We start from the raw sequence: 19,421 nt of genomic DNA on the forward strand, positions 1-19,421 counted from the left end.
ACCAAAATGTGACTGTATATGGTGATGGCACTTATAGGAGGTCCTTAAGGATAAATGACGTCATAAAGGTGGGGCCCCCATCCAGCAGGACTGGGGTCCTTATAAGAAGGGGAAGAGAGTTCTCCACACACATGGAGGACACGCCACGTGAGGGCACAGGGATGGTGCTGTCTGCCCCCAGGGAGAGAGGCCAGAGCCGACCCCACAGGCACCCTGACCTCAAACTCTGCAGACTCCAGACCTGGGAGAGACCACGTCTCATGTAAGGCGTGTGTCTGTGAGATTTTGTCACACGTCTAAGGCACCAGGGAAAGAGAAGGACGAGGATGCCAGGAGCGGGTTAGGGTGAGGAAGGTGCTGTGTTTCCTCAGCTGCGAAGCAGGCACATGGGCTCCTGTGCTGCCGAGGGCCAATGAAGATGGAACACAGAAGTTCCAGCTGCATCCCGCTCATCTGACCAGCTCAGGGAGGCCAGTTCACGGTCGGGGCACCGACGAGTGAACTCTGGGGATTCCTGGCAACCCTGGAAAGGCCCACCCATCAGGCCCCACTGTCATGGCACCACCTTTGGCGGCCCCACTCAGGTCAGCTTGCAGAGGGTGGCCGGAAAGAGGAAAAAGGTAACCTGTGGGGGGGCCGTGACGGCAGTGGAGCAGCTGAGATTCCGTGTGCTCAGGCCCCGTGCTGTGTGCACTTGCCTCCCGCCTCATTTAACCCCGACTCCCCAGGAGGCGGCCCGGGCAGGGGCATGGATGGAGACAGGTGCTCGGTTCTCCATGTACTGGTAGGGATGCCGGCTGATGCTGTGCTGATCGGTAGTAAGTATTCTGACTGCCACTCCTGGGAATAGTCATGATTGTTAAAGGGAAAGAGGAAATGAAAATCAAAACCAAAACAGAAAATGATCCTGTCCTACAGACAGAGAAACCAGTTCAGCAAGGAGAGGCAACACTGCCAAGGTGGACACTGGCCTGAGGCCAGCTCTGCACCTCGTGTGCGGGATTCTGTGCTCACAGGGGTTGGCGGGTGGGGCTGTTGTTGATGGAGGTCCCTACCTCCTGCCAAACACACATCAGCAGGACCCTGAAGGAGGAAGACCAAGGCCATGACGAGGCTGGAGACACGAGCCACAGCCCTTTCTAGCCCCAGAGCGCCACCCACTGACCCCCAAGGGAAATGGTGGCACACAGCCCTCGTCCACCGTGGACCACGGGAACCCGCATAGCCACGCCCTTCGGGTTCTTGGCAACAAACAGCAGCTTGTCTGCAGTGACAATGTTTTCCTGGAGCCAAACCAGGGCAGGGATTTATTTTGAGTCCTTGTCCGGAGGTGCCAGGTGACCAGTGCATGTGTGTGGTCACCCTTCCACAAGAAGACGGTGGATTGGTGACCAGAACCTGAAGAACAGTGTCTGTGGGCTGTGAGAGGACCAGAGTCTGGCAGGAGAATCCTTCTGATTCCTGAGTTAGTGTTTAGGCAGTCTGTTGTGAGTTCCCACCACCCTGAAGATCCCAGGGTGGAAATACAATTCCTGAGGGCTTCCTGGAGGCAGGGACACGCTGAGCATTCTACAAGTATCCTCCCAGTCCATCCCAACTGCCCCCAAGAGTGGGTCTATCATCACGCCTGACATACTGACAGGGAAACCAAGGCTCAGTGAAGGCTCACGCGAGGTCAGCCCAGTCTACCACGGCTGGCCTGACCCTACAGCCCCTAATCCTTACTACTCAGACATGTTTCTCTTTATTAGAGAGGCCCCCTCCTTCCCTTTCTCACTGCTGTACCTACTGGGTGCTGACAAGGAAACAGTCACAGCTTCAGGGAACTCACTACCCAACAAACAGACAAAAAATCCTGCACCGCCAGACAGATGCCAACCCAGAGGGGAAGAGAAAGTGCTTTGGGATCACAGAACAGGAGCAGCTGATCCCTGCCTCAGTCAGGGATGAGTTCAGAAAGGTGTATCTGAACTGGGTCTTGAGGGGTGCACAGGAGTTGGCTGGTGGAGCTGAGGCATTCCGAGCACAGGGAACAGCGTGTGCAAAGAAGAGGCTGCCCAGAGGGCGGTGGGGCAGGTGTGTGGGACAGAGGGCCAGAATACAAGGGCAGCCGTCCAGCTTTCTCCTGAGGCCTGGAAGCACTGGGACAGAGAAGAGCAGACTACTGAGCCTACGGCTGCAGATGCACCCGTCCGTCCACTGCAGAGATGACACCTTCCAGGTACGTGGTCTCTCGCCAGCCCCCCACCGCTGGGTGGCAGCACTGGGACCTGAGACTCAGCTGGGACTCTACCGCCTACACCGCCCCCCACCCCCAAGCCCAGAAGCCCAGGGCGGGGCCGGGGGCTTGAGAGAGAGAAGCCAGAGAAGCCAAGGTGGGATGGGAGAGCAACTAACAGCCGCCAGCATCCCTGACACTGCAAGGTCCTGGCAGCCCAGTGGCACCTGCGGTTCGGAGAGGGGTCAGGGGTCAGGGTCCTGGGCAACTTCAGTCTCTTCCCCGAGGGACCCCAGCCGGGGAGGGCTCTGCAGTACCCCCTCTGGAAGATGAGCTCACCGGGGCCTCGGGGCTGGAGGGACCGGGTCTCCCTGGTGACAAGTAGAGATGAGTCGGTTCTGTCCCCGGCAGGGCCCTGCTGCTCCCCCAGGACAGCACTGTAGTCGCGGGCTCCGAGTCAGGCAGGTCGGTGCAGAGAGGCTGCACCGCCCTGCCGGGGAAGAGGGCCCTTCCTCAGTGCCCGCCAAACCTAGCCCAGAGCTCTCCCGGGCACCACCCCGGGGAGGCCCGCCCTAGAGCACAGGGCAGCTCTGCCTCCTGGGGCGGGTGCCTCCAACTAACACACAGACCCCACAGGGGAGAGACACGAACATTCACTAAAACCCAAGCTGCTGACAGGTCTCCCAGGAAGATGCCCAGATGGCCAACAAGTACAGGGAAAGATGCTTGAGATGTCAGTTGAAACCACAAGGAGGGACTTCCCTAGTGGTCCTGTGGCTAAGACTCCACACTCCCAAGTGCAAGGGGCTGGGGTTCGAGCCCCGGTCAGGGAACTAGATCCCACATGCTGCAACTGAAGATCCTGCATGCCACATCTAAGGTCTGGCAGAGTCAAATAAAATAAATAAGTATTTTAAAAAAACATGCAAGGAGATCCACTCCATACCCACGGGGGCAGCTAGAATCAGAGACGCACGGGAACAAGTCCGGGAGGATGCCGAGACGCGGGATCCAGTGCTGACGGGGAAGTCAAAGGAGCAGACCGTGGGAAACTGTGGGGGCAGCACCTCTGAATGTTAAACCCAGAATCGCCACTTGGCCCAGCAATTCCTCTCCCAGGTACCCACCCAAGAGAACTGAAAATGGACACGCACCCAAAGATTCACACATGAACGTTCACAGCGGCACTATTCATGACAGACAGAAGTAGAAACAGCCCACCGTTTATCAACTGCGGAGTGGATCGACAACATGAGGCCCCTGCACATGGTGGGCTATCACTAGGGTGGAGAGGGATGACACTCAGACACAGGCTACAACAGGGCCAAACCCTGACGACATGACAGCACTGCACAGAATGAAGAAGCCAGACATAAGCCACGCCACGTATGGTGCGACTCCACTTACACCAAGTGTCCGGAATAGGCAAAGAGAGAATTTACATCTGTGGCTGCCAGGGGCTGGGGGAGGCTGCTAAGGGGTACAGGTTTCTTTTGGGGTGTGCTGGAAATGTTCTGGAAGCAGCAAGGACAGCTGCACCACTCTGAACACTCTAGAGACCAATGAGTCATGCTCTTTAAAGAGTGACTTGATGGTATGTGAATGTGTCTTCATGGGAAGAAGCGCGGGTGAGGCACCTCTAACCTTCCACATGGACGGGAGAACATGACCTGAGAGTGCTCCCTTCTGGAGCTGGACAGAGGTTTGCTTGCCCAGTGCCCCCCATCAGGGACCTTCCCTCCTCCACGGCACTCCTGATGGGGTGTCAGGATGTCCATCCTCTGACCACACCCCTCACATCTCAGATGGGCACATGACCCAGCCTGGCCAATCAGCAAATTCCATCGTCAAGGGCAATTAGCAGGCAGGTGACTCCTGCAGAGCCAAGCTGAGCCCTTCCAGACCATCACTATATGGGCCCCAGGAGAAAAGCATCTCGCCTTCCCGCCAGGACCGAGAACTCTAAGAAGCACGTGAACACAGACCTGGTGGCCTTTCCCTCCTCGTGCAGAGAACCTGCTGGAGAGTGAAATTAACACACAGAGGAAAGCAGAAGCAAGAAAGGGAGAGAATGACACAGCCCTGACAGTATCTGAATCCCTGGATCCAGTTGTGCCTGAAGCCAACCCAGCGACTGGGAGCCAACACAGGGCCTCTCTGCTTGAGCTAATTTGAATGATGATGCTACTGCTTGCAACAGAGTCCTGATTAATGGAGCCAAGTCACGTTCCACACAGACTTTAGGTTTGGAGAAAACTTCAAGGGGTCAAAATGACTCTTCAAGATCCCCCAAAGTATATACACTGAGCGGCTCTACTATGCAGAATATATAGGTCTCTACAGTGGAAACGAGTAAGCTCAGAGGTGCTTACACACCAAATGTTCTGTTCTTCCCAGCTTCTGTTTCTCCCTCCTGCCTTGTCGCTGGTAGGGCTGAATCCATAACTTTTTTGGCCTGTGTCATGCGACATGTGGGATCTTAGTTCCCCAACCAGGGATCAAACCTGGGTCTCCTTGCAGTGGAAGCATGGGGTCTTAACCACTGGACCACCAGGGAATTCCCAAAGCCGTAACTTCAGTGCTCACGTGGTACGACTCCTCCAGGTACCAGACAGGCTGGGAGAAGATGACCCTTCCCACCTGGCAGAGCCCACAAGTGGATCTTTCGAGAGGCAAAGGGGAGCCCGGGGCAGAGTCTGGGGTGGCAGCGGGGGTAGGTGTGGGTGCTGACGGCAGACAAAGCCTGAAGCTCGTACTGGAGCAGAGGCTGGGCATTGTGAGAACAGGGTGGTCAGCAAGCAGTGACTGAGGAAACCCCTTCTATCCCCCCAAGCCATCTGCCAGCCCCCCCACAACACACACCCCTTAGATGAGGATAAGGCAGCTTCTCATGGAAGACACTCAAGGTTAGAAAAAGTCCGGGAAAGCTAAAGTGGCCCCTCAGAGCTTGGGACACCATGACCCGGAGCACATAAGACCCTGAGACCCAAAGACACTTTGTAGGAAAGCAGGGAGCCCCCTGGGAGAGTAGTAAGTTCTGTTCCAAGCCCTCTGGAGGCCGGCCTGACTCCAGAGGCAGGAGCCGTGATCACAGGAGTTGAAGTGAGGTGGTGGAAGAAGGCATTCACATCCACAGGAGCCATGGCCGTGGGGCAGCCGTGCAGAGTACAGACCCCAAGTTCACATCCACTGGGAACCTCAGAGTGGGGCCTTCTTTGGAACAGGGTCTTTGCAGATGTAATAAGGTGACACTGGATGCTGGCAGCCCTTATGGCATATCATAAGGACAGACACCGGCAGAGGTTGGAGGGATATGGCCACCCTGCAAGGATGCCTGGACACCCAGGAGCTGGAAGAGACAGGAAGGACTGCCCCCTTACCCCCGAGAGCATCCAGAGAGATGGTGACGCTGCCCACACCCTGACATTGGACTTTTGGCTCCAGGACTGTGAGAAAACATTCCCGTTGTTTAAGCCCACCCCATTTGTGGCACTTTGATGTGGCAGCCCCAGGACACCCACACAAAGGATCAGGAATGTCCCCCCAGAGGACTAATGGTCTAGCGCGGCCGGACCCACAGTGTGTGCAGACAAGCACAGTGATCCTTTTATCCAGGACCACCCACGAGGGCCATAGCAGTCAGCGATGCCAAACAAATCCCCCATCCCCAAAAGGAAGTGATTTAAAATACTCCTTTATTCTTGCTTATGCATCCAGGTGTCCCCAAGCGTCCCTCTCCCCCACCCCCAGGGATGGGGGCTCCCAGGGCGTGTTGTCACAGCAACGGCAGAAGTACAAGGACAGCGAGCAGAAACACAGCAAGCCTCCCAGGGCCTCAGACAGGGACGGGGCCTCCATCACTCCAGGCCGGTCCCGTGGACCAGACAAAGCCCATGGCCGAGCCTCCAGGGGGCAGACCACAGTCACACGGCCAAGGGCATGGGGGTGAGGAACAAACATGTAACCTACACACGTGCTTGCCCATTCCAGGCTGCACTGAAGTGAACTTCGATTTGATGAAACTCCTCAGTTTAAACTCAAATTAAACTCCTCGGATCTGATGAGCATGGATGTGGTCATTTCCACATCTAGGGAGGCAGGCACCCAGGTGGGGAGACTGAGACTCCATGGCTGCCCAGGGGGAGAGGGGTCAAGGGCAGGGGAGCCCCCCGACACCCCCTCACCCCTCCCGCCTGCTCTAACACGTCATGGGGAAGACAGCTGGTGTCCTGTCTTTCCTGGGATGTGTCAGTCTTCACAACAACCCCACTGGGCACGCCACCTCTTCAACCCATTTCACAGGGTTGAAATTGGAGACCCAGGGAGTTTATGTCCCTTGCCTGAGGCCACAGACCTACTAACAGCAGATCATTTTACTATTTCCCTCAATGACAGGAAAGAAACAGGCTCGGGCAGTAACAGAAGGGCTTGGGTTTAGATTAGGATGAAAAATCCCTGTGCCACCAAGTCTGGGGACAGGTCGCCAAGGCCACGTGGGAGGCCCGTCCTCCAGGGCCGTGTAAAAGGCCACAGCTTCTCTGTGAAGGGGTGAGTTCAGCAGCCCCCCAGCCCAGAACCCCGGGCCAGGGCTCTCCTGGACATGGCCAACACAGGGCCCAGGTCACCCCAGGAGCCTTCCGATGCCAGGTGGGAAAGCTGCCCGCGGGTGAGTCAGAGCTCAGCGCGTCTGTCTGACAAGTGGCCCAGAGCAAAGCGGGCAGCGATCCTAATCCCATCTGACAGCCTGAATCCCCGACCCCACGCACGACGACCGGAGGTGACAGAGGTGTGGGCACAGGCTGGCACCCCAAGCCGACACCCTCCAGGCCCCGGGAAGCGGCTCACAGACGCTACTCGCAGGCCCAAGGCCAAGTGCTCCTGGGTCTCTGGGGTGGAGCCGGGTCTGGGGGCTCCGTGGCCTCTCACCCCCAGGGGCTCTCGGGCTGGCCCCTGACCCAGGCATTTCCAGGACCTGGCACCCCACTCCCCAGCCTCTTCTTCTCCTTCTTCTTTTTTTTTTTAATGTCAGGAGGCCAGAGCCAGAACAGATGGCTGTCGCCCACCAGAAGGTCTCTCCTGGCGTGTGGCCGGCCCTCCCCCGGAGGCAGGAAGCTGCACGTACTCCTCACCAAGAGTCCATCTCCGCAGGGCCTGGAACCACGGCTGCAGAGCAGGTCTCCTGCTGGGGGCGGGAAAGGGATGGACCTGCTCCTTCTAGAAAGGGGACACCAGGTGACACAGCCCACCCGGTGCCAGAGCTGGGGGTGCACGGGCTTCCACGGAGCTGCAGCAACCCAGAACAGCACACATTAGTTATCCTACGGTTCTGGAGGTCAGAAGTCCAGAACGGGTCTGTCTTACAGGCTGAACTGGGGCTGGTTCCCGATGGAGGCTCCAGGGAGATCTATCTCCTCCCCTCTTCCAGCGTCTGGAGGCACCAGCACCCCCTGGCTTGTGGCCACTTCATCCCGACCTCCACTTCCAACATCACTTATTCTGCCCTCCCGCCTCCCTGCAACAAGGACCCCTGTGACGACACTGGGCCCCACCCCGGCAATCCTGAGTAGCGCCGAATGTAATCACATCCGCCAAGTCCCTTTTCCCTAGGAAGGTCACACATCCGCAGGTTCCAGGGATTATTAGGATGTGGACTTCTTGGGTGTGTGGCGGGGGCACTGTTACTGGCTGACTGCAGGGAGAAACCCCTCAATGACAGAGCAGTCACTCAAGGCCGCCCCACCGCCTCCTCTTGCAGCCTTCCTCCCAGCCAAGGTAAGGTGATGGAGCCTGTCGCCAGGCGATGAGACAGCGCCTTACACACGTCTCAGCCGCGCACACTTGCTCTGGGGGGTCGTGGTGGGAAAGACCTGTGCCAGCAGCAGAGCGGGGCAGACAAGGCAGTCTTAGCTGCCTTGTAAGACTGCAGGATGGGACGCAGATGAAACATTTCTTTAAAGAGCAAGAGTTGGACCAGGCTTCCCAGGTGGCGCTAATGGTAAAGAACCGCCTGCCAATTCAGGGGACATAAGAGATGAGGGGTCGATCCCTGGGTTGGGAAGATTGCCTGGGGGAGGGCATGGCAACTCACTCCAGTATTCTTGCCTGGAGATTCCCATGGACAGAGGAGCCTGGTGGGCCACAGTCCTGGGATTGCAAGGAATCAGACACGACTGAAGCGACTTAGCACGCACCTAAGAGTTGCACAATGCTGGTGCACCCATAACACAGAATATGATGCAGACACCAGGGGAAAATCCTGACATGGAAAGAGGTCTTTGGCATAAGTGAGGGAAAAAGGAAAACAAGCCACAGAACAAGTTGGCAGTACAATCCCTTCACCGTGACCCAGAATCCTGTAGGTGTGATACAGTTATCTGCACATATGCTGAAAAAACTGTGATTCCCTCTAAGGGAGATGGACAGCCCACGGTGGGATGTGGCTGCTCGATGCTGGTCTGCCTTATCGTGTGAGGGCTCCATCACTCAGCCGTGTCCAACTCTTTACAGCCCCAGGGGCTGGAGCCTGCCAGGCTCCTCTGTCCATGGGATTCTCCCAGCAAGAACACTCCCAATAGCAACACTGGGTTGCCATTTCCTTCTCCAGGGGATCTTCCCCACCCTGGCATCAAACCCTCATCCCTTGCATTGGCAGGCAGATTCTTTACCACTAGAGCCTCCTAGGAAGCCATCGCCCTTATTGCTTTAGTATTTTTACAAGGATGCATTACTCTTATATTTTAATAAGGAGTGATATGAATGTATCCTAAACCCATAATAAACCATGACCCCCCCCCACCCTGATTTCAGATCCTTAAATATTGTTTTCTTTAAGATGGAAAGATGCCCCAGTTAGAGAGCCCCAGGCAGTCTCCCCTGCAGATAACGCGCCCTCCCTGTCTTGACCTACATGGGGCTCATGCACTGTCCCCCTGCCCCCAGGGCTCTGGGGATGACCTGCTGAAGACCCGTAACTCACAGGACCAGAGAAGCCACAGCAGGCTTCCCTGGTGGCTCAGTGGTAAAGAATCCGCCTGTTGAAGACATGGGTTCGATCCTTGGTCCAGAAGGATCACACATGTTGTGGAGCAACTAAGCCTGTGAGCCACAACTATTAAGCCTGCAATCTAGAGCCCAGGAGCCACAACTACTGAAGCCCGTATGCCCTAGAACCTGTGCTCTGCAACAAGAGAAGCCACCGCAATGAGAAGCCTGCACACTGCAACCAGAGAGCAGCCCCTGCTCGCGGCAACTAGAGAAAAGCCCGCACTGCAATAAAAAAGAGAGAGAGAGAGAGAAGCCGCAGCAGAAAGCTTAAAGCAAACAGGTCTCCCCGAGGCCCAAACAGACACCAGCCCAGGATCGACATAAAAAAGACGACTGGGGACGTAGAAGCCTGTCCCTGAGCAGACCTCATCGAGGTTTCATGCAGGAAGCCCTCCTGTCCAGGGGCAGGGCTGGATTTTGAGAGCACTTCACGGAAGGCAGCCAGCACCCCTCTATTCACAGAGCCCCCAGTCTGGGTCCAGGTCTGAAGGGGCTGAGAGCAGGTGCAGGGCAGCAGACAGCACCAAGATGTGAGTTCTAGTCCTGCCTGGGCCACCGCCCAGCTCTGAGACCGGCTCCGCCCTGCCCGCACGGGGGCCTGACTCTCAGCCAGGCTGCCCTCGGAGCCCGCTCTCCCACCTCGCCGGTGGGGAACACCACCGTCCTTCAGAAGGGCCGGCCGGCCTGGTGCGAGGATGCGGTTGCAACCCCCATGGGTACAGGAGGCAGGAATGGTTGTCCCCCTGCCAGGAACTTGTCACCTTCCACCTAAACGTCAGGTCAAGGTCCCTCCTAGCTCCACCTGCCCACAACTCTGCTCACTCAGCAAAGCATCACGAGACGGAGTTATCAGCTGATGGGCAGCACGCGGGCCTGTGGCCATGGCCCTGCCGACCACCATGACCACCAGCAGCCTCAGCGCACCTCCTGCCCCCACACCCCTGCCCCGCGGGGACTTCCGCAGCCTGGAACCGCGAGGCCGCCCCGCCCACACCTCCTCCCCTCTCACCCCCGAGCACAGCGGTCACTCCCAGGAAGCAGAGCTGGCTCAAGCTCCAGGCTGCAGTTTTAGCGCCAGAGGGCAGCCTGGCCAAGAAGAGGCGGCTGGGACAGAAGCGTCTGTTCCACCACCCAGCCCCTCCCTCTCCAGTTCCCGCAGGGTCTCAGGGTGAGGACAGTGAGCTGTCACATTCACCAGACTCAGGCTCTGGTGTAACCCCCACAACCCAGGACCTTGGGGGGAATTTACCTCTCCTCCCCCCGTGGAGCCAGCTGACCCACCAGGCCCCACAGCGCACCTGGACCAGGACTGACCACGTCTACAGGAGGTCAGGCCCGAGACAGACTAAACCCGCGGGAACTTGCAGTTCTGTCCCGTGGGCTCTGCTGAGGACGCTGCCCTGCTGGACCACAGTGGGTCCACCTCGCCCTGGAGAGTCTGCAGGCACCCAGGAGCAAGAGGGGACCCGCAGTCCACCTGGGATGGACTGGGAACCTGGCCCAGCCCCATGGTGGCCATGGCCTTGCCTCCAGGTCTCAGACAGAAGGAGGTGGCCGGGCCCCTGACGATGAGAAGGGGCGGGGCTAAGCATCTTCATTCATTCATTCATTCATTCAGAACTAGCTTCATTCATTCATTCAGAACTAGCTTCTGTGCAGACAACACATTGCTGAGAAGTCCCTGGGGTAGGCCAGTGGGGTCTCTGAGCCCGCCTGTCTCTGCAGACCGACCGGCCTGGCACACCTTCCCCTGAGCCCTGGCTCCACGTTACCTGACAGAGCAGGAAGCTCCTCCACCTCCCACCTCGGCCGCAGGCATGTCTGCTCCCCTGCTGGGGGCCCAGCCAGCACCAGCATCCCAGGGGCTCCCCAGGAGTGCAGGTGCTCAGGCCCCATCCGGATCTGCTGAGGCAGAAGCTCTGGGGGTGAGGGGCATCTGCATTTTCCACACAACCTGAGGGGGCTGGGGCAGGGCTCTGGAGCCCAGGTGGCACCCCCATTGAGGAGTTCTGTATCTCTGGGTGGGCTGCCTAGGTGTCCCCAGTGATGCCAGCCTGCATGACAGGCAGCGATGATGGGGGCCAGCCTGCAGACCCAGCGCTCAGGAGGAACCCCAGCTCTTCATCTCAGCCATGTGGCCTAGCCCCGGCCCCAGAAGCCAGGGTGGGTGCGGTGCACCCTGAAACAGAGGGAACAGGACCCCATCTGGGACCCCGAGCTCTGTGCCGCCCCCTTTCCCAGGAAGGCCCGTGCCCCTCCTCACAGCAGCCGCCCCCCAGGAGGTCCCCGCACTGGGAGAGAGGACACACGTCCCGAACCGTTTCTGGCTGGCTCGGCTCAGCGATTGCACCTGCTGGGCCCGAGGACACGGCTCGCTGACGCCAGGCCGGGTCCTGGCTGTGACAGTGACCACAGCCCGCCTGGGGCCAGCCACTCCGCGGCCCCACGCGGCTGCCGCGGCTGCTTTCACACTCCGGTGGAGGGCGGGCCTCGGGGCTCCCGGGCGTCCACTGGCTTTGCTCTCCAGGATGGCAGCCTCTGGCTTCTCTCTTTTTTTTTTAATCTAAGCCCATTGAGAAAATGCAGGCAAGTGCAGCTCCTGCCACAGCCTGGAATGGAGGCTCGTCCTCACCGTGTCTGGGGACCGAGGACACTGTCCCCTCCCACCTCTGATGGTGGCCCAGGGCACCACGAGGCCACCAGGCTGAGACCACATCAGGGTGTGCATTCACACCCACCTCCCCGCAAGGCCGGGGTGCGAGGGGAGGGGCCGACCCGGTTCAGGGGTCACCTGGGAGGGTGGCCAGGCCCCACACTCGCTGAGGGCACTGCATGCTGCTCCAGGCCATCTGTCCACAAGGACCCAGCCCAGAGACGGTGAGCGCCCTCCCCAGGCTGCTCAGCAGCGGTGGGCCAGGCTGGATGTTCAGCGAGCTAGCACGCGATACACAGAGCCACCCTCAGGCCTTTGTGCCAGGCAGGCAGCTGCATGGGGGTCCAGGTGGGGGTCCTCGGGGAGCTGGCTCTGAGCTCCGCCCACACCACCACCTCCATGTACTCCTTCTTAGAGACCAGCACCCCCCAGGTTCTGGGGGTGTGTCAGAAAACGGCCCTGCATCCCATGCCCCCAGTTCCAAGAGGCTCACCTGAGCGTCAGACTTTCAAATAAAGTCAGAACTTCCCTGGTGGTCCAGAGGCTAAGACTCCACACTTCCAATGCAAGGGGCCCGGGTTCAATCTCTGGTCAGGGAATTAGATCCCACATGCCGCAAATAAGAGCTCGCACACCACAACTAAGGATCCCGCATGCCGCAACAAAGATCGAAGATCCCGTGTACTACAACCAAGACCCGGCGCAGCCGAATAAATAAACATTAGCAAAAATAAAATAGCCAATTCTGGGGAATACTGTCCATGAAATCTTTGTGCTTTTGCCTCCCAAGCCCCTAAATTTCTGATGACACTGCCCTCCTGCCCTGTAAAGTGCCTTGTGTCCACTGAGGTCAATAAGATGAAGAAACACAAAAGGTAAAAAATAGATGAACTATTTGAAAAAAAGAAAAATGCCCAACACCAGCGGGGTCTCTGGGTGATGCATGAGACCCGCCCTCAGGTTGCTCCCTGCCTTTCATGTTCCATCATCCAGTTTTTCTATGTGGAGCAAGAGTTATATATTCATAAAGGAAAAATAACTAGGGAACCAAATTTGATTGTAAAATACCAGAGGAGCAGTGATAAACGCTGCTCCTATTTATTGTGTGCCTGAACACTTCTGGGGGAACAGGCAGGGGTGAACAGAGCTGGACCCCGACATTCAGGCAGTAACTCCTTTTTCCCCTTGGCTTCTTGGAATGGGTTTCGTTCCCCTCTAAGACCTTGGCTGTGAGCGGCAGATATCCTGCCAACAAACCACAGCCACCTTTTTTTGTTCTTCCAGTATGGATGGAAGGTCGCTGAGAACCAGAACCAAATGGGCTAAAGTTTTATTAGCGATGAGGCTGGGAAGGCCTGAGCCATAACTGAGCTGGGTGTCTCCCTGGAATAATCCCAGGCCTGCCCTGGCCAGGAGTTCAGAATTATCCAGAAAGACTCAGCGTCTGTCCTCCTGGACACATCCTATATGGGCAGCCTGAGGCGTCTAAAGTGCCCCAGACTCCTATCCCAGGCCCCACGACCCTCGGGGCTGACCCTAGGGCCCTGCCTTCACCCAGGAAGTAGACAGATGGCCAGAGGCTCTCGATACACTCAAGTCAGGAATGGTTCCCTGAGAACCCAGCAGCGTGACCACCTGGGGGCTCTGGTTTTCAACCGAGTGGCTTCCTTCAACCTGTGGCTGGCGGTTCCTGCTGTCCACGGCCTCCCGCAGCAGCACGGGGCAGACCCAGGCTCACACACTTTCCTCTGAGCTTCCTGGGGGGACCCAGGGGCCCCTTCTACCAGCTCTGAAGTTCCCACCCCTGCACCAATACAAAGACACCTCAATAGCCAACACAGCGCCCGCCTATAGTCAATTCTGGGCCCCGCTTAGGGTCTGGAGGCTGCTGAATCCACACAGTGAGTCCCGTGTCCTGCTGAGAACAGCTGATGGCCAACAGCACCAAGTTGCAAGTGACTCCTGGGCCGGGGCCCACAACCCAGCCCTGCTCACTTGGTGCCATCTCCAGGGCCTGGGGACAATCTGGGCCTCGGGCTGGGGTGGCCAGGACAGCTGCCCCCTGCCTCCCACATCCCTGCAGCACAGGGCACTCCATGCCTGGCTGGGAATGTGGCCGTGGGGGCACACACCTTCCTCTCAGCCAGCAGCTGTGCTGTGCACCCTACCAAGAGAATGGCCAATATCGTTCTCCATCAAACACCAGCATATAAAACAAGGAAGAGACAGGAAGGGAGGTTTGCTCCATTTGAGGGGAGGTTGTAAGACCCGGAGCCTCCTCAGACCAACCATCTCCTTGCTCCACCTCTGAGAACCTCCAAGGAACCCCAGGGTTCCACGGGGCATAGTTTGAGAAACACCCGCGTAGGCCTCAAAGCAGACAGCACCACCAACCAGACCGGATCCGGAGACCCAGAACCGCCCCGCGGCACCCCCACCCCCGACGCCGGCCCTCACCCTCCTACCTGGAGGCCGCGATCTCCGCCTTCTGCTTGGCGATGGTGGCCGCCCGCTCGGCCGCCTCCACGGCCCGGTCCACCTTCTCGCGGATCTTGCTGGCGCGCAGCGGGATGAGGTTCTTGCGCTTGCCGCTCACGAGGATGTTCTGCTTGTACTTGCCCTCCTCCTTGGTGCCGTCGGGGAAGGTCATGCAGCCGTAGCCATGACGCCGGTTGCCCGCCCACTCGCCCTCGTACTTGAGCCCGTCCGAGCGCTGGCTGACGCCGAAGCCCGAGCGCTTGTCGCTTTTCCACTCGCCCACGTAGGTCTCGGTGGTGGTGGCGTCGATGTCGTCCTCGATGGCCGACAGCTCGGCCTCGCCCTCGCCCAGGCTGATGGTGGAGTGGATGTCGCTGGCCGTGGAGCTGACCGAGCTCATGCCGGCCTCGCTGCGGAAGGAGCTCTGCTTGCTGCGCTGGCTGGCCAGGCTGCTCTTGGACTCCGACTTGCGCAGCTTCAGCCCGCTCAGCAGCGAGCGCCGGAACAGCCCCTTCTTCTTGCTCTTGAGGATCTCGGAGTCGCTGTGCGCCACCAGCACGAAGCCCCCGCGGGACACGGCGGGGCTGCCGGCCACGGCGGGGGAGGCGTCGGGGTGAAGCGCCGCGCCGTTGCTGTGCTCGCTGCGCAGGGAGTTGATGGAGGTCCTCAGGGGCGAGCGGATGACCGCCGCCATGCCGTAGGGGACGCTCTGCCGCACGCCGTAGCCCTGGCGCATGCCGCCGACCCACTGGCCCTGGTAGGTCCCTGCGGAGACAAGCGAGAGGGTGAGGCTCGCGGGCGGGAGGGGTGAGCGGCCGCCACGGTTCGCCCCGTCCTGGGGCAACTCGGCCAGGTTAGCATCGAGGCAGACAGACCGTCAGCCCCCAGGTGGTTTGACGGTTTCTATCACGCGTGGTCATTTTATTTATTATTTTTTTGTGGTGCTGTCTAAAGTATACCATTCTTTTTTTTAATTAATTTATTTTTATTAAAGGATAATTGCTTTACAGAATTTTGCTGTTTTCCGTCAAAACTCAACATGAGTCACCCATAGGTATACATATATCCCCTCTCTTTTAAACTTCCCTCTCATCTCCCTCCCCATCCTACTCCTCTAGGTTGAAACAAAGCCCCGTTTGAATTTCCTAAGCCATACAGCAATTTCCCTTATGGCTATCTATTTTACATATGGTAATGTAAGTGTCCTTGTTACTCACGAGTGGTCATTTTTAAAGACCCTTCCCTCCTGTTTCTCGCAGCTGAATTCTGCTCCCTTAGGGTTCGGGGAGGGGGAGAGAGGAGTAAGAGTCCGATGCAGCCGGGAGTGAAGTGCAGAGCTCCTCAGGCACGTGGGCACAAGGAAGGGTGTGGGACACCCTAGGTGAGCGGCTCCACGCTGGCCTCGTGGGGCCCACGAGTGACAGATGTGAGGACGCAGAGCCAGGCTACAGACTGGGTACTGACGAGACTGTCTTGGAAGGTAGTGAGTTCTCCATTGCTGGAGGCATCCAAGAAGAGTTGGGAAGACCACCACCTGAAGCCATGAGAACTGGCAGACCTGATGTCTCCAAAAGAATCCAAAGTGGAGACTCAGGCACTCATACCTGCAGGAGCCCAGCAGCATTACTCACAAAAGCCAGAGAAAATGTGGTCCATCCAACAATGAAACATTGTTCATGCAGCCTTCAAGAGGAAGGCCATCCTGCCATTTGCTACAACATGGATGAACCCTGAGACCACCTTCGGTGAAATACACGTCACAAAGGACACTCGCTATTTGATTCCTCTCACAGGAGATATCCAGGAGTCAAACCAGACAGCCTGCAAGTAGATGGCGGGGCTGGGGCTGGGGGCAGGGAACGGGCAATTATTGCTTAATGGGTACAGAGTTACTGTCTGGGGGGACAGAAGTCCTGAAAGCAGACAGAGGTGATGGCTGTGTGACACTGTAAGAGTGATTGATGCCACTGAACTGTGCACTTAGAAATGGTTCACGTGGCGAGTTTTATATTATCTATATATCTTACCACAATCAAGCTAAAACATCACAGCACTGGGCTCATATTCTTGCTCTGCTTATTGGCTGTGTGACTCTAACAGGACGGGTCTCCATTTCTCAAGCAGTAGGTAGTTATGCAAATTAAATGACACTCAGCACACAGCAGGGCGGGGCTCCCCACCTTCTCCCATCCTGCCACCCCGCCCCCAATATCAACAGCTTTTCCTGCCTGGGGCCACAGCTGCCCAGGCTGGGACTGAGAGCCGGGACTTGCACCCTGGGTTGTGAGAGGGACGCTGGACTAGCCTCTGGTCCTGGATGGCTCCTCCCTTCCTGGGTGGGTGGCTGTGGGAAGCTGGTCCTTTAAGGCCAGACCCTTCCGCCAGACAGCGGCCTTCCTCTGGCCAGTTCAAGCTGGGAGCCAGCTTCTGTTGCAGAGATCTCTCAGTCCCAGCTTCCTGCCACTTCCACTTGTGGGTTGGGTCAGATAAAACACAGGACCCCCAGTTAAATCTGAATTCCACATGGACAAGTAATTTTCAGAGAATGTTACATGGGACATACTTAGGCTAGAAATGATCAGGCTGATGATCTGAAATTCATTTATTTGCTGAATCCAGCCGCCCCCGCTGGGGTCTCCCATGATGTCACCCCGGGTTTCTCTGGCAGTCCCCCCACAAAGCTGAGGATGCCCTTGTATGAAGAGACTCAGCCCACCTCCCCACCAGCACCCCTGCACCCCCTCAAGGCAGGCTGAGCACAGAGCTGAGGACACATGGGGGCTCCACACCCAGCCTTGTGGAGGTCGTGGGTGTGGGGGTAGAGGGAAGAGTTAGGAGGGGGGCAGACAGGGGATCGAGTCCCAGCTCCACTCTTTCTGCATCTGTGACCTTGGGAATATCTGCTTTAAGTCCCCATGCCTCAGTTTCCTCACCTGTAAAACAGGGAAGGTGGTTGTGTGGATTAAATGTGGCAATCCGCATAAAGTGCAGAAAAGTTTGTTAACGCTTGACAAACAGCAATTGTTGTTCATCATCATCATCAAAACCTTAGGGATACGTGTAACTGAATCCCTTTGCTGTGCACTTGAGACTATCACAATATTGTAAATCAACTCTACTCCAATATAAAACAAAAAGTTTGCAAAATGAAAGAAAATTTGGTTAAGGAAGAAAACCTTAGGGATAAACAGCTCTTTACCTGGCAGGTGAGGAAACTGAGGCTCAGAGGGCGACAGGATTCAACCCCAGGGTTCGTGTCCTCCCCCTGGCAGGGCTCTGCACACAGATGAGGTCCTGCCCACCCTTGTCCAGAGGGCACCAGGCTGGAAGCCACACCCGGCATCCTGCAAGGTGCAGGCCACCTCCATCCCTGAGAAAATGAGCGCCCACACTCCCTCCCCCAGATAAAAGGGTGATAACAGCAGGGAGTCAGGAAGCGGGCCTCCCTGTGCCGATCTCGGAGTCAGCACAACATCCCCGCAGGCTGGAGGGCATCGTTCCACCTTCCAGACGTGGACGTGGAATCTATTGCATACGCGGAGACAAAGGCAGCAGCAGCTTGCTCTGAGCGTCGGTGCAGGCGAAGCAAGGGTCTCAGGTGGGGATTCGAGTCTCCCTGCCACTCTGAGCTCCTGGGTCCTGCTGCCCTGGCCTTCCACAAGCCACGCAGCCCTGCAGAGCTTAGTCTGTTTTCACATCAGGGAAAAAGCTGCTCGGCATACTATTCCTGAGTTCCGTGACTCCAGAGGTCCCTGGACAGGTGAGCCGAGGCTGGAGAGGGTCAGAGATGTGTGCAGAGGGTGGGCCCAGACAGGAGCGAACGCTAAGAAAAGGGCCCGCACAGCCAGCCTCCGCTTTAAAATACACGGCCTCAAAGGACAGTCCAAGGAGACAGCAGGTTGGTGGTCGCCAGGGGCTGGCGGAGGGGCGAGAATGACGGCCATCGGGGTTAGGGTTTCCTTTTGGGGTGACGAAGATGGTCTGTAATTAGATAGGCAGTAATAACCAGTAACAGAAAAATGAACGGAAGCACAGTGAGAAATGGGCTTCCCAGGTTGTGCTGGGGTAAAGAACCCTCCTGCCAATTCAAGAGACGTAAGCGACACTGGTTTGATCCCTAGGTCGGGAAGATCCCCTGGAGGAGGACATGGCAACCCACTCCAGTATTCTTGCGTGGAGAATCTCATGGACAGAAGGGCCTGGCGGGCTACAGTCCACGAGGTCACAAAGAGTCAGACACGACTGAAGCAACTTCGCACGCACAGTGAGAAACATAAGACAGAAGATGAGCTGGTCATATTCTAGGTGATTTGAGCAGAGTGAGGGCGTCGGGGCTTTGAAACAAATGCCTGTGGTTGCTGGGGCCCTGATGGGCCAGCCTGCCCAGCAGTGCTGGAGCCTGGGGCGTGGGCACCGGGAGTCAGGAGCCCCGAGTTCAGAGCCTGGGTTTTCTACTTACCCAAGACCTGGGGTCCTCACTCCACCTCTCAGATCTCCTAATTCACCTGTGACATGGGGGTGACGACCATGACCGTCCGCTAGACACATGGAGCCATGGGTGTGGCCTCCTGCACACGGTGTGATGCGGGCAGCTGAGCTTTCCTTGCTCAGGGCTTGCAGTTTTATTGTATTTGCACTTTTGTTCCCAGTCGGAACACATTTCTGAATTTACAGCTGACGTCAGTAAGAAAAATGGATTTCGATATTACAGAAATACACTCCTGATCAGCTCTGCTGTGACCTGCTGGGGTAGCTGGGCCCGGCTTCAGGGCTGGTCCAGATCAGGAGAAAGAAGACAGGCCTTCAGCCAGGAGCCAGTTTCTCCCAAAGTGGGGCTCTGGGCTGGCCCCCGCTGGGCCAGGTCCTTTCTTCTCTTCCCACCTCCTTTTCTTGTTTGGGGCCAGCAGAGGACGGCTTGAAATCAAACCCCTGGTTCCCCATGGCTGTTTCATTGAATCTGGTCGGTTATTTAAAAAGACTAAGTCCATCGTTTTGTTTTATATCCCAAGCAGCTTGCATGTGGAAAGA

At 57.3% G+C, this 19,421-nt stretch overlaps 1 protein-coding gene across 1 annotated transcript in view; it reads right to left on the reverse strand.

Moving 5' to 3' along the window:
- The window catches only part of JPH3 (junctophilin 3), a 76,580-nt gene that overhangs the window by 30,150 nt on the left and 27,009 nt on the right, over positions 1 to 19,421 (reverse strand). The window contains exon 2 of the mRNA XM_043436314.1: positions 14,381 to 15,158. Coding sequence (XP_043292249.1) covers positions 14,381 to 15,158 — 778 coding nt within the window. The remainder of the gene's footprint in view (positions 1 to 14,380; positions 15,159 to 19,421) is intronic.

The sequence above is a fragment of the Cervus canadensis genome, chromosome 18 (assembly GCF_019320065.1).
Source record: "Cervus canadensis isolate Bull #8, Minnesota chromosome 18, ASM1932006v1, whole genome shotgun sequence".
Classification (NCBI taxonomy): Eukaryota; Metazoa; Chordata; class Mammalia; order Artiodactyla; family Cervidae; genus Cervus; species Cervus canadensis.